Here is a 14,313-nt window from a genome sequence, read left to right as displayed (position 1 = left end):
CAAGTGCTACTTATTAAATTAAACTTCTAACACTCCATACCCACCTGCTGAACTATTGACATTGTTGCGAATGTTCTGTGATCACAGCAAGAAACGGTATGTGAGACCAGTACCAGGGGATACAACTTCAAGATTCAAATTGGGGATGGAGATGAGGAGCAGCTTTTCCCAGAAAGCAGTGAATCTGTGGAATTTTCTACTCAGGGAAACCGTAGTAGCTACCTCGTGAAATATATTTAGGAAACAGATAAGAATTTTTGCATAGCAGGGGATTTGAGAGTTGTGGGGAAAAGGCAGGTTGCTAAAGCTGAGCCCATAGCCAGATCAGCTATGATCTTATTGAATAGCATTACAGGCCAGATAGCCAACTCCTGCTCCTAGTTCTTATGTTATTCTGGAAATTCTGGTGACCTTGAACAAGTGGTGCTGATCCACTAAACTGGCTGGCTTATAGAGAAGGCCTTTGTCAGCTGTACCAACAATGAGTGAAAGGGCAATCGGGAGACAAGCTTCCTCCCCTTGTGAGGACAATAAGCTCTTTAATTGGAAGATCTTCCATAGGACCTCCAGTGCCTTAAGTCCTGAGCCATTCATCACTATCTTCTTGGGTACAACCTTGTGGAAATGGATGTGAGGAACACATGTAGTAACTCATGAAAAGTGCATCTAGTCATCACAGGTGGTAAACCCGCAACCACTTAGTTAAATGCCAAGGATCGAGTTATGGCAATTGGCCATCAGAATTTGAACTACAAGTTTACAAACTCATTATCTGCTGATTTTCGGATCTGCACTCATTTGGTCCCAGGCCCCAGCAATCATCATTTTTATAATACAATGCTCATAGAGAAAAATTGGCTCCACAATGAATACATAGGCACCCCACTGTACTCATTAGGGAGCTAATCATTGTCTCTACAAATGTAATGTTCCATTTCTAGACCATATGATCAAAGAGTCTTTATTTGCACGTTCACATCTAGCCATTTTAAAAAGATCACTGCTTACCAGCTTGAGTACAATTCAAGGGGGTTGTTAGCTTTTTCAGTTATTTAAGAGTTTTTAATTTGTTTATTAATGAATGTTAATCGCTTTAGAACATTATTGGCCACTTCTCTCTTTATTTGGGAAGTGTATTGAGTACAAAGGTGAGTGCCATGGATTTTGACATCTTTGGGAAGTCTGTGCTCCTATACCACATGGAAAATGAGGATTTATGAGGATCTTGTGAACCAAATGTAAATCCATCTGTTACCTTAGCTCAAAGTAAGCTTGTCTCCTTGTGGAGCGGGATAAATGGAGCTGAATTTGTCAGGTGTGTTCAAGAAGGATTCCTGACACAGTATGTGGACTGGCTGATGAGAGGACAGGCCATACTGGATCTAGTTCTGGGTAATGAATCTGGTCAAGTGGCAGACCTCTTGGTGGGGGAGCATTTTGGTGAGAGTGACCACAACTCCCTTAGCTTCAGCATAGCTATGGAAAAGGATAAAAACAGACAAAATGGGAAAGTGCTTAACTGGGGAAGGGCTAACTATGAAGGGATGCGGCAGGAACTAGTGAGAGTAAACTGGAAACAGATGTTCAAGGGTGAAAACACAGAAGTAATGCGGAGGAAGTTTAGGGACCACTTGTGCTGGGTTCAGGATAGGTTTGTCCCACTGAGACAAGGAAAAAAAATGGTAGGAAAAGGGAACCGCGGCTGACGAAACACGTGAGGCAACTCGTCAAGAGGAAGAAGGAAGCATATGTTAGATATAAGAAGCAGGAGGGGCTCATGAGAAATATAGGGTAACCAGGAAGGAGCTTAAGAAAGGACTTAGGAGAGCTCGAAGGGAGCATGAGAAGGCCTTGGCATGTAGGATTAAGAAGAACCCCAAGGCATTCTATGTGTATGTGAAGAACAGAAGGATGACAAGAATGAAGGTGGGGCTGCTAAAGGATAAAGAAGGCAAAATGTGCCTGGAGGTGGAGGAGGTTGGAGAGGTCCTAAATGAATACTTTGCTTCAGTATTCACAAGTGGAAAGGACCTTGATCAGGGTGAGGTCGAAATAGAACAGGCCTGCATGCTGGAAAATGTGGAGATTAAGGAAGAAGTGTTGGATCTTCTTAAAAACATCAAGATTGATAAGTCCCCAGGGCCAGATGTGATATATCCCAGGTTGCTGTGGGAAGTGACAGAAGAGATCACTGGAGCAGTAGCTATGATCTTTGAATCCTCTTTGGCTACAGGGGAGGTGTTGGAGGATTGGACAATGGCAAATGTAGTTCCCTTGTTTAAAAAAGGTAATAGGGAGGAATCCCGGGAACTATAGACCATTGAGTCTTACGTCGGTGGTCTGCAAACTATTGGAAAGGATTCTTAAGGATAGGATCTACGAGCATTTGGAGAAGTACAGTCTACTCAAAGATAGTCAACATGGCTTTGTGAAGGGAAGGTCATGCCTCACGAGCCTAATTGAGTTTTTTGAAGAGGTAACAAAAGAAATTGATGAGGGTAGGTCAGCAGATGTGATCTACATGGATTTTAACAAGGCATTTGACAAGGTCCCTCACGAGAGACTCATCCAGAAAGTCAAGAGGCATGGGAGCAGTGGAATCTTTGCTGTTTGGATAAAAAATTGGCTTACAGGAAGAAAGCAAAGGGTAGTAGTGGAAGGAAAGTATTCTGCCTGGAGGTCGGTGACTAGTGGAGTGCTGCAAGGATCTGTCGTAGGACCCCTGCTCTTTGTGATTTTTATAAATGACCTGGATGAAGAGGCGGAAGGATGGGTGAGTAAGTTTGTGGATGACACGAAGATTGGAGGAGTTGTGGATGGAGCCGTAGGTTGTTGAAGGTTACAAGAGGATATAGACAGGATGCAGAGTTGGGCAGAAAACTGGCAGATGGAGTTCAATCTGGATAAGTGTGAGGTAATGCATTTTAGAAGGACAAACCAGAAGGGTTAATGGTTGGTTACTTAAGAGTGTGGATGAACAGAAGGACCGTGGGTTTCAAATCCATAAATCCCTCAAGGTCGCAGCACAGGTTGATAGGATAGTTAAGAAGGCCTGTGGGATGCTAGGCTTCATTAATAAGGGGATTGAGTTCAAGAGTAGAGAGGTCATGTTACAACTCTACAAATTTCTGGTGAGACCACACTTAGAGTATTGTGTTCAGTTCCAGTCACCTCATTATATATATTATATTATTATATATTATATATATGGAAGCTATGGAGAGGGTGCAGAGGAGATTTACCAGGATGTTGCCTGGATTGGAAAAGTCTTATGAGGCAAGGTTAGCAGAGCTGGGATTTTTCTCTTTGGAGTGTAGAAGGATGAGAGAGGACTTGAGAGAGGTCTACATGATTATGAAAGGCATAGATAGGGTGGATAGCCAGTACCTGTTTCCCAGGGCATGAATAGCAAACAGCAGAGGGCATATGTACAAAGTTAAGGGAGGGAAGTTTAGGGGAGACATCAGGGGTAAGTTTTTTTTTATACAGAGGGTTGTGGGTGCCTGGAATTACTTGCCAGGGATGGTGGTGGAGGCTAAAACATTAGGGGTATAACAGCCTCTTGGACAGGCACATGGATGAAAGAAAAATAGAGGATTACGGGGTAGTGTGGGTTTAGTACTTTTTTTATAAGGAATATATGGGTCAGCACAACATCGAGGGCTGAAGGGCCTATATTGTGCTATAGCATTCTAGTGTTCTAGATTATCTGTAATCATCCAGTTTTTGCACTTGCAAGTCTTCAGCAATTGATGACCAATTTGCCAGCACACAATTTATTTCACAAGGAATTTCACTGCGCTATGTATATGGCAAACTAATCTGAATAAAATAATCTAATCCAGGAAAAAACAAATAAACATTTCATTATGCGCTTGTTTATTGATTAATGAGAAGATATAAGCACAGAGCAACACACTCAAAATGATGGGAGGAATTTTGCAGGTTAGGCAGCACCGATGACCTGATGAAGGGTCTTGGCCTGAAACACAGACTATTCCCCTCCAGAGATGCTGCTTAACCTGCTGAGTTCCTCCTACCTTTTGTGTGTGTTGCTCTCCATTTCCAGCATCTGCAGAATCTTGTGTTTGTGAAAGGTGAGCCCATGTCTGTGCAATGCTATTGGAGGTAAGGAGTTGTGATTGAACCTTGCTATGTGGCAGAGAAAAATGAACCAGTACTTCAACACGAAGGGCACCTCAAGACAAGTTTCATACACATAGTTGTCCATCGCTCACTTATGAGTACGTATCACTCATTATTCCATACGACCTAACCCATATCACGCATGCATTTTACATTGTTGCTCACTACATAATTGATGGGGATGGCTTGTACTCCTACAAAATGCTGGAGAAACACACGAAGGGTCTCAGCTCAAAAGGACAACTGTTCTTTCCCCTATACAGATGCTGAATTCCTCTAGCGTTTTGTGCATGTCAAGATTTCCAGAAACTGCAGAATCCCATGCCTCTAGCTCGCACTGCTGACTGTTTCACTTGGTCTCTATTTTAGTTTGACAAAAATTAGCATACTTAATCTGGTTCACAGATGGTTTTGCTAATCTGTTTATTTTAATTAAAACAAGATAATATACAATAATGAAAAGACTACATACAACAAAACACGATGAACATGCTCCGTTTTCACATTTATCAGCAGACAAACAGTGGATTTACAACAAAGGCAAAGCAAGCCTTGCTCTTTTTGCATGCAAATCTCACAGCAATGTTTGGTGTGTATTGTTTGCCTCTGCCAGCTGCATCCTGCTGGTATGCTCACAGGGAAATAAATCGACTTTGTGAAGCTTTGTGCTTCAGATGCAACCCATCCCATAAGGAAACAATAGGTTTCCTTGAATTACTTCATTACCTCATCATCTAATTGCATGGGGATGCTAAATCAATTACTGCATACTAAAGCACATAGTTACCCAGAAAAGCCAAACAGTAAATACAGTGGATTCCGGTTTAATTGGGACACATTGGGACCAGTACACTTTGGCCCAATTAAGTGCTGCCTCAATTAGCTGAAGTTTCATAGAAACAGGAAAAGTAAAAAACAAAATTAGTGACAATCAACTGAGTAACAATGTATATCATTAAATGAAATACAGAACAAATTAGAACTCTACCTCTACAGTACTATAAAACTACCAGCTCCTAATAGTTGCTGACAGAGGTATTCATCTGTGTTCTTTTGATTGACTATAAATGAACAAAATCAGTGCAGACACGAAGTGCAGATAATGGACTGCCTTCATAGAACACTTTCAACAATTACATCTGCCAAATCTTAATTTTCATTGGAACATTCAAACTGATTGTTGATATCTTTGTACCGTTTGTAATTCCCAACTTGAAGTCATGAAATAATTTCACTTTCACTCTCAGCCATTTCTGGCACCTTCAAGCCTGAAGGCTTGAAACTCCAGATTGAAAGAATTCGGAATTGCCTTACTGTGTATTTCTTGCCAACTATCAGCGACAAACATCACTGCTTTTTTCAAACACAAACACAAGCAACTCCTGCTATTTAAAAACTGTTCACTCTAAGCATGGAGTAGTGTCCAACAGCCATGTGACACGCTCATTAGGAGCTGTTTGGCGACAATCTTTTGCACCAATTAAATGTCATCATGCCCTAAATAAACAAAAGGGTATTTTCCTGATTTAGATTTTGTTCTTTAATAGTCATCCCAAATAAACAACTGACTCAATTAACTAGAATCCACTGCATTCATAAACACAAGAGATAATCTTGAGCAACACACAAAAAATGCTGGAGGAAAACAGCACATCAAGGCAGCAGCCATGGAGGGGAAGGACCTCTGCCTGAAATGGCAACAGTTTATTCCCCTGGGGGTGGCACATGTGTAACACTAGTGCACTCTCTCTGGTGTCTTTGAGGAGGTTGTACATTCTCCTGTGACCACATTCCAAAGGCGTGTAGGTTTGGATTAGTGAGTTGTGGGCCTGTTATACTGGCACCAGAAGCGTGGTGACACTTGCAAGCTGCCCCCCAGCTTGCTCATTTGATTTGACGTAAATGACACACTTCACTATATGATTTGATGTACATGTGAGAAATAAAGAATCTCTGTATCTTAAATACAAGATGTTCTGAAGATGCTGGAAATCCAGAGCAAACCACACAAAATGCTGGAGGAACTCAGCAAGTTAGGCAGCACCTAAGGAAGTGAGTAAATAGTCAATGCTTTAGGCCAAGGCCTTTCATTTATCCTAATGAAGGGTCTCAGTCTGAAACATTGGCTTTTATTCATTTCCACAGATGCTGTCTGACCTGCTGAGTTCCTCCAGCATTTTGTGTGTGTTGATCTCCATTCTGTGTGTTGTAGTAAATATTCAGAAGACCTGAAATCACCTCTTCTGGGTTACAGTTCCAGGGGCTTTCATTGCCAAGTAGCAATTATTCAGAAGTGCTGACAGTCTAACTCGCTGCCAAGCTAAACCTCTTCTCAAATTCCACATTCACGGCACAATAACCAGTAGTAGTATTCCTGGTAATTTTTTCTCAACTGAACATCAAAAATCATAGCAACCAACCACTGTGCCTATAGAGATCCATCACCCGCTGATGAATGAGAATGAGACTTGGCAGCAAAATCTGAAAATGGTGGACAAGTTCAGAAGAGTACACAGCACATGTGAAGAGAGAAAAGGGAGTTAGAATTACAGGTTGACAAGCAAAATAAATTGAAATCTGAAGTAAAAACAAAATACTGTGAAATACACAGCAAGTCAGGGAGCATCACTGGAAACAAAATGGGGTTAACTTGAAGACTCTACTTTGAAAATGTAGTGGAGATATATGCAAACACAAAGATTAAAGATTAGCTTTACTTGTCACATGCAGAGAAATGTCAACGACCACAGTTCAAATGTGTGCTGGGAGGGGCCTTCAAGGGTTACTGAGCTTTCAGCGCCAACCCCCAACTAACCTGTACATCTTTGGAATGTGGAAAAAAACCGAAGCACCCGGCAGAAAACCCACATGGTCAAGGGGAAAATGTACAGTGACGTGAACCAAATCACTCATGCTGTAAAGAATTGTGCTAACTGCTATGTTACTGTGCAATGCCTGTCTTTTTAACCTCTGCCTTTCCACCATACAGTACTTTTTCACTTACACTTCTAATTCATTGAATTTGCTACTCATCACCTCTGTATTTGATTAACCAAACAGACCGGGTAACCAGCTTTTAGATGCAAGCTATTTGGCTTTTAAGCTCCAAATCACCTGTCTTTATTGGAACAATACAGGAGGGCAGTGTGAGATAAAGGTCTATATGAACTCCTAGGACCAAGCCCTCTTTTGACTAGGCACCTCAGTCCTCACAACTCAAAAGTTCAATAATTTCAGTTAACAGACCAAAGACCGTTAGCAATGGTGGGGTGATTTCTTCATGGATTATCACCTTGTTGTGAAAGAGAGGCTTGTGAGTTCGATGCTGCCTGGAGCTTGGCTCCTGTTAGTGTCACCCACGGCAGTACTGTAGGGAGGAATTACAAACAAAGAGCAATCCAACCAAGTTCTCAATGGTGGAGCTGCTGGAAGATAATATCACCATGGCCGTAAAGGCAGAGGAAGGCCACAACAGCAAAATGTCCCCAGTTGTCCATGCCATAGCATCTTGACCCTCGACCTGTCAAGGAACATATCAGAAGCTGCCCATGCATCAGCCTCCTCACATTAAACAAAGTCAAGTACAAACATTCTCCATTAAGGGAATATCATACTTGACTTGAGTGATTACATCTACTACAACTGGAGTGGGTAATTAAAGTGTCAGGCGATTGGATATGGCCAAAGTACCTCTGCTTTCTCTGATGTTCAGTATGATCAACAAATGCAATAAATAAACTATAAAAAGTGCAAGTGAATTGCTGCTTCACTGTAGGACATTTGGGTTTTTGAAAGGTGGGTGGGAAGGAGACAAAGAGGCATGTTTACTGTACATCAACCTCCAAATCACATAGTTTTATTCCAATCCAAGATAATGAAAATTTCAAAGAGCTGTCATCGCACTAGCTAGAAAAAACACAATAAGGCATGGTTCAATTTTTGAAACCACACATCAGTAGAAACAATGGCACATAACAAGTCTTTGTGTGAGTTACTCCTAACCCAACTCCGCCTGGCTGTGAAAAGAGTTGAGCAACCCCATCCTGTAAAAACCCAGTGCTACAGAAAGGCAAACAGAAGCTACAGAGACAACACCCCTGCGTGAAGAAAGAGAACATAGGCTACACCTGGGATAACTTGAAATACTGGCCAAGGACAGAGGATTCTGGCGAGCTACTATTGGCGGCCTTTGACCCAGTAGGGGTGATGAGTTTAATTAGCAAGCAAGTACTCCTAACCTGCTGACAGCATTATTCACCACATTCTGAATACCATTCGGGCATATCTAATTCAACTTCCTTCCAACAGATACTTATAAATGCGTAACGTCCTGGTTCATATTTTCACTACTATGCTGTAGTTATTTCATTCTAATAGTTCTGCAAGAGCAATCTGTTCTGCTTTCAGCCTTTTTGGGATACTGTTAAAGATAAAGATGCTTAGGAATGTGTGTCATCCAATTAGGATGGTGGAACTGGGAGAAGGTTCTAGAGAATGTGGGGGGGGAAGAAGAGGTTTGCTGAGGGACACTAAGCTTGGTCTTTGTCATTGTTCAGTAGGGGATAAGGAGAGAAGAAGCTGGAGAGAACCGGTCATAGGATTCAATCCAGTGGGAATGCATGATTCGTAAACACAAAATACACTGTAGATACTGGGGTCAAAGCAACACGCACAACACGCTGGAGGAACTCAGCAGGTCGGGCAGCATCCATGGAAACCAACAGTCAACGTTTTGGGCCGAGACCCTTTGTCAGGACTGAAGAGGGAGGGGGCAGGGGCCCTATAAAGAAGGTTGGGGGGAGGGTGGGAAGGAGAAGGCTGGTAGGTGCCAGGTGAAAAACCAGTAAGGGGAAAGATCAAGGGGTGGGGGAAGGGAAGCAGGGAGTGGATAGGCAGGAATGATTCAGGATCAGTTCCCAACTGAGTTGCACTCAAAGTAGGAATATTCAAGCCAGGTCACTCAGTAATTATGTCTCATTATTCAGTGGGTTCCCAAGGATCTAAATGCATTGCACCACTGGTAACACCCAGCATCTCTTAAAAATTAAACAGTTGTATGCAATCTGTCAATACAACCTGAGACTGATAAATATATGATTGTACCTCTGAATATTTTCTCTGAAATTAAAGGGAACATAGTCACATTTTCATTAATTTGTGGAGCAGCATTAAAGTTCATGCACTTCCATCAAACATAAAACAGTACAGCACAGGCCCTTTGGTCCACAATGTTTTGCTGGTCTTTTAACCTACTCCAAAATCAAACTAACTTGTCCTGTCTACATAAGCCTCCATTTTTCTGTCATCCTTGTGCCTAAAAATTTCCTAAATGCCCTTAATGTATCTGCCTTTATCACCACCCTTTACAGTACATTCCATGCACCCATTACTTCGTGTAAATAAACTACCTCTGACATCCTTCCTTTAGTTTCCTCCAATCACCTTAAAATTATGCTCCCTCACATTAGCCATTTACACCCTGGGGAAAAGGTCTTTGACTATCCATTCAATTTACGTTTCTTAACAGCTTGTACACCTCTTTCAAGTCATCTCTCATCTTCCTCCGCTTGAAAGAGAAAAGCCCTCATTCTCTAATCCAGACAGCTTCCTGGTAAATCCCCTCTGCATCTTCTCTAAAGCTTCCATAACCTTCCTATAACGAGGTGACCAGAAATGAACACAATACTCCAAGCGTCATCTAACCAGTCGCAAAGAATGTGGACCCCAGAAATAAACCAATTCACAGGTATTTAGAAATGATAATAGAAAAGTGACCCAGATTTGGTCCATGGCCTACCTGTCTTGCCAGTCGCAGTTTGTTGTGCTGGTACTCATGCTGGTTTAGTGATCGTTTCACTACTCCTTGATGCCGAAAATGATAGTAATCATCAAAGATCTGCAAAAGAAACAAAGGTTCTAACACCAAACCCAAAAAAACACAAGGTCAAAATACCAGACATTAAAAGAAAAACACATGCTTGTTGTCAAAGTAACCACCTGAGGCCTCGATGTCACAGAGAATTAAGACAAATTTCTATTTTTGGCTGATCATAATCAGATAATGCCAAGAGAGAACAGTGGACAACAAAAACAAATTTAAACATTGTAATTCAGAGTGCTAGCTTCTGTATGTGTACATCTGACAAAAGATTTATCAACCATCAAATAAACTGGATATTTAACATTCTTCAGCTGGGTATCAAACAAACTTCAATTGATGTCTGGTGGACAGTATATTGACTGGCTACATCACAGCCTGGTATAGAAACACCAATGCCCTTGAATGGAAAACTCCTAGAAAAAAGTAGTGAATATGGCCCAGTCTATCATGGCAAAGCCCTCCCCACCACTGAGCACATCTACATAAAACTGTCACAGGAAAGCAGCATCCAACATCAAGGACCCCATCACCCAGGACATGTTCCCTTCTTGGTGCTCCATCAGGTACAGGAACCTCAAGACCCACACCACCAGGTTTAGGAACAGTTATGACCCCTCAACCTGCAGGCTCATGAACCAAATGGGATAACTTCACTCAACTTTACTTCATCATTGAATATTCCCACAGCCTATGACCTCTCTCAATGTTTCTTCATCTCGTGTTCTCAATATTTATTGCTTATTTATTATTATTTCTTTTTGTATTTGCAGTTTGTGCCTTGCACATTGGTCAAACGCCCAATGTGGTGTGGTCTTTCATTGATCATATTATGGTTATTATTCTATTATGGATTTATTATGCCCAAAAGAAAATTAATCTCAGTGAATCTCAGGGTGACATACATGTACTTTGATAATACACTTGAGCTTTGTAGAAAAATACAAACTACTTTTGTGTTGTTGGTAGGATTGATTTTTCTGTCCTTCCTACTGTGGTCAGCACCTGACATATTTAGACTGCCTTGCATCAGCGACACTTCTATATTGTGGGCATGATAGAGGACTACAAAGGGAGTAACAACTGACCTCAATTTTCATTTAGGTCCACATCTGATGCACACCTAGACGTTATTGGCTACCCATTACTTAACAAACAAGGCAAACAATAACCCAAAAACCCTCAAAAATGGGAGCAGCATGTTGCAGGATAAAGAAATGGAACGCCTGCATAAATGAGAAGACTATAGGCAACATGCAGCATCAGAATTTAGCCAACTGACTGATGGCCCTGCAAGTCTCTTTTCAGTGAGATTTATCTGTCTGAGCAAACACAAAACAACAAATGGCACATTGGGCACGTATGCCAGCTTGATTCAGCCTTTTAAGGAAAATGAGAGGTCTGGGATCAAGAGATTGTCATGAATAAAATTGAATTATTCTGTTCTTGGAGAAGTTCTCCCTTTCTACTAGTCTTCAATGTTTGAATAAACATCTCCACTTATTTGCATAAAACAGTAATTAAGGTGTTGGGGCTATTGCAGTAAACTGAGTTTAAATAGGAGCAAAATTTTCCATTGAATATTCTGTGAAATTTGTGGAGATAAACCAAGTAATTAAAGGGAGAGAATCAATTAAAAGCGTACAATTAGCCTGGACAAAACAGGTTATGTAGCACAAACTAAATGCTCCAGAGTGAGGAACTTTCATCAGAGGGCACGGCCACAGAATAGAAGTATGTCCCTTTAGAACAGAGATGAGGAGGATTTTCTTTAGCTGGAGGGTGGTGAATCTGTGGAATTCATTGCCACAAACAACCCAGGAGGCCAAGCTAATGTATATATTCAAAGCAGTGGTTGATAGGTTCTTGATTAGCGGGGGAGTCAAAGGTTACAGGGAGAAGGCAGGAAAATGGGGTTAAGAGGGAAAATAAATAAGCCATGATTCAATAGTGGAGCAGAGGTGAGCCAAATTACTTAATTTCACTATGTCTTACAATCTTGTCTTCAATTTAGTGCATATAGATAGCAAAACTTGACTTGCCAAAGGGTGCATATGTTTTGGCTGAACAGAAGAAGACAATGTTAAACCTGATCTTCAGATGACCTTTCAAACTGACATTTACTCAGCCTCATTCCCACAGAATTAAATGAACAAAATATCTTTGAATGAAGAACAGACTTGGCATAGCTCAACTGGATTGGTTGAAAGCTCCAAACCAGGAACTAGAGCATCTGTGCAACACACACAAAATGCTGAAGGAACTCAGCAGTCCTGGCAAAGGGTTTTAGACCAAAACATTGACTGTACTTTTCTCCCCATTGATGCTGACAGGCCTGCTGAGCACCTCCAGCATTCTGTACGTGTAGCTCGGATTTCCAGCATCTGCAGATTTTCTCTTGTTTGTGACCAGAGCATCTGTGCTGGTAATTCCATTTAGTATTGAGGAAATACTGCATTGTTTGTGGAGCCATCATTGAAATGAAATACAATACCTCCATTAAACTTCAAAGGGGAAGTTAAAAGTTCTACTTGCATTCTATTAAAAATTAATGTTACGATCATTAATCCTAAAAGAGAGACATGATTTAGCTAATTTGCTACTGTGTGACTTAGCAAAATTTAGTTTTTGCCTGACCAAGAACAAAACTATACTTTAAAATACTGCCTTTGAAAGGATTTCCTGGGGATTTGATAGACACAGTATGAGTTACTCTTGTAATTTATATGTACCTGCACTAATTATTTTCTTAACCTCACCATTCTAATTCTGGATGACATAGTGAGGATAAACAGTCCCTCAGTATATCACGCTATGGGTCTAGTATTACACAAGTAAATAATGTCAGAGCTCAGCATAACTTGCCAACTACAATATTTATTACAAACATACTTCCTGATGTGCCGTTCAAGTTTAAACCATTGTGTTGACACAAAGTGAAGTGACATAGAAAAGTTCCTCATTTCATTGAGTTACTGTGGTAAAACCGAGCAAAACTGCACCTGTCCATTAAATACTTTGATCATATTTGCAGAGAGCTCAAACTTCTGACACAGATCTACAATGGTGCAATCATCATGTCTTGTTTGCATTGATGACTACCAGCAGGGCACAGCATCACCGATAACAAATTCCAGAAAGGAAGCCGAACAAATAAGCACTCATGTAATGTCTGGACAGTCCATGAATTCAGAAAATTTGAACCATCACGAATATTTCACATGGTCAATATGAAACCTGCTTTGGCTATGAATTGACATCATCAAGGACACTCACCGTTCAAGCCATCCTCTCTTCTATCAGGAAGGAGATACAGGAGTCTAGGGTCCCACACTACCAGGTTCAGGAACAGTTATTACCCTTCAACCATCAGGCTCCTGAACCAGTGTGGAAACTTCACTGACTCCACAACCTACAGCCTCACTCTCAAGGACTCTACAATTCAAGTTCTCAGAATGATTTAATTACTTTATTATTTTGGACAATTTGTCCTCTTTTGCACATTGGTTGTTAGTCAGCCCTTGACACAATTTTTCATTGTACTTCATCTTCCTGTAAACGCCTGCAAGAAAATGAATTTCGCGGTGACATATGCATTCTGTGATAATAAATATACTTTATTGGCCATTATTTGACATCAAACCAGTATCAGTTTGTAGCAGGATTCAAATTAAATAGGACCAAATGCATTTTCAATTTAGGGTAAGAAATCAAATCAAGGATGTTGCCATTTTCTGCAGCAGTTCCTGCCACTATATTTTGTTATCAACAAAATGAAATCTCTTGGGTTTGATAGAAGTATGTTTGAAGTAACCATATACATCACTATAAATATTGCAAAATACAAGGTATCCAGAAAAGGGGTTATACCTGCTGGCTTGAACACTTTCCCTCCCCCAACATCTTGTACTGGCTTCTTCCGCCCCCACCGCCCACCTTTCTAGTCCTGAAGGGTCTCAGCCTGAAACCTCAACCATTTACTCCTTTTATAAATGCTGCTTGACCTGTTGAGCTTCTCCAGCATTTTGTATGTGTTACACGATGCAAGCATAGTTCCTTGTTCAAAGACTTTTCAGATGTGGGATCACTATCTGAAGCATCAACATTTTTCCCCAAAATTCAGCTCAATGGCAAAATAAAGGAAATGGAAGATTTTAGAGCCTCCATGTCTGGATCAGGGTAAAGGAAGATGCAAGCACCGTTAAGGGACTGATAGTGACACAGTCACCAGTGGTTCTCATCCTACTCTTTGATATCTGATCAGAATGGAAAATGCAGCTTCAACTTCA

General features: G+C 41.0%; 1 protein-coding gene across 1 annotated transcript in view; it reads right to left on the bottom strand.

Moving 5' to 3' along the window:
- The window catches only part of LOC140714066 (furin-like), a 152,056-nt gene that overhangs the window by 66,409 nt on the left and 71,334 nt on the right, over positions 1-14,313 (bottom strand). The window contains exon 2 of the mRNA XM_073024769.1: positions 9,944-10,042. Within this exon, the coding sequence (XP_072880870.1) occupies positions 9,944-10,042 (99 nt within the window). The remainder of the gene's footprint in view (positions 1-9,943; positions 10,043-14,313) is intronic.

The sequence above is a fragment of the Hemitrygon akajei genome, chromosome 21 (assembly GCF_048418815.1).
Source record: "Hemitrygon akajei chromosome 21, sHemAka1.3, whole genome shotgun sequence".
NCBI classification, from domain to species: domain Eukaryota; kingdom Metazoa; phylum Chordata; class Chondrichthyes; order Myliobatiformes; family Dasyatidae; genus Hemitrygon; species Hemitrygon akajei.
The sequence above is the reverse complement of the archived record's forward strand: the minus strand, read 5'-3'. Positions and strand labels throughout refer to the sequence as shown.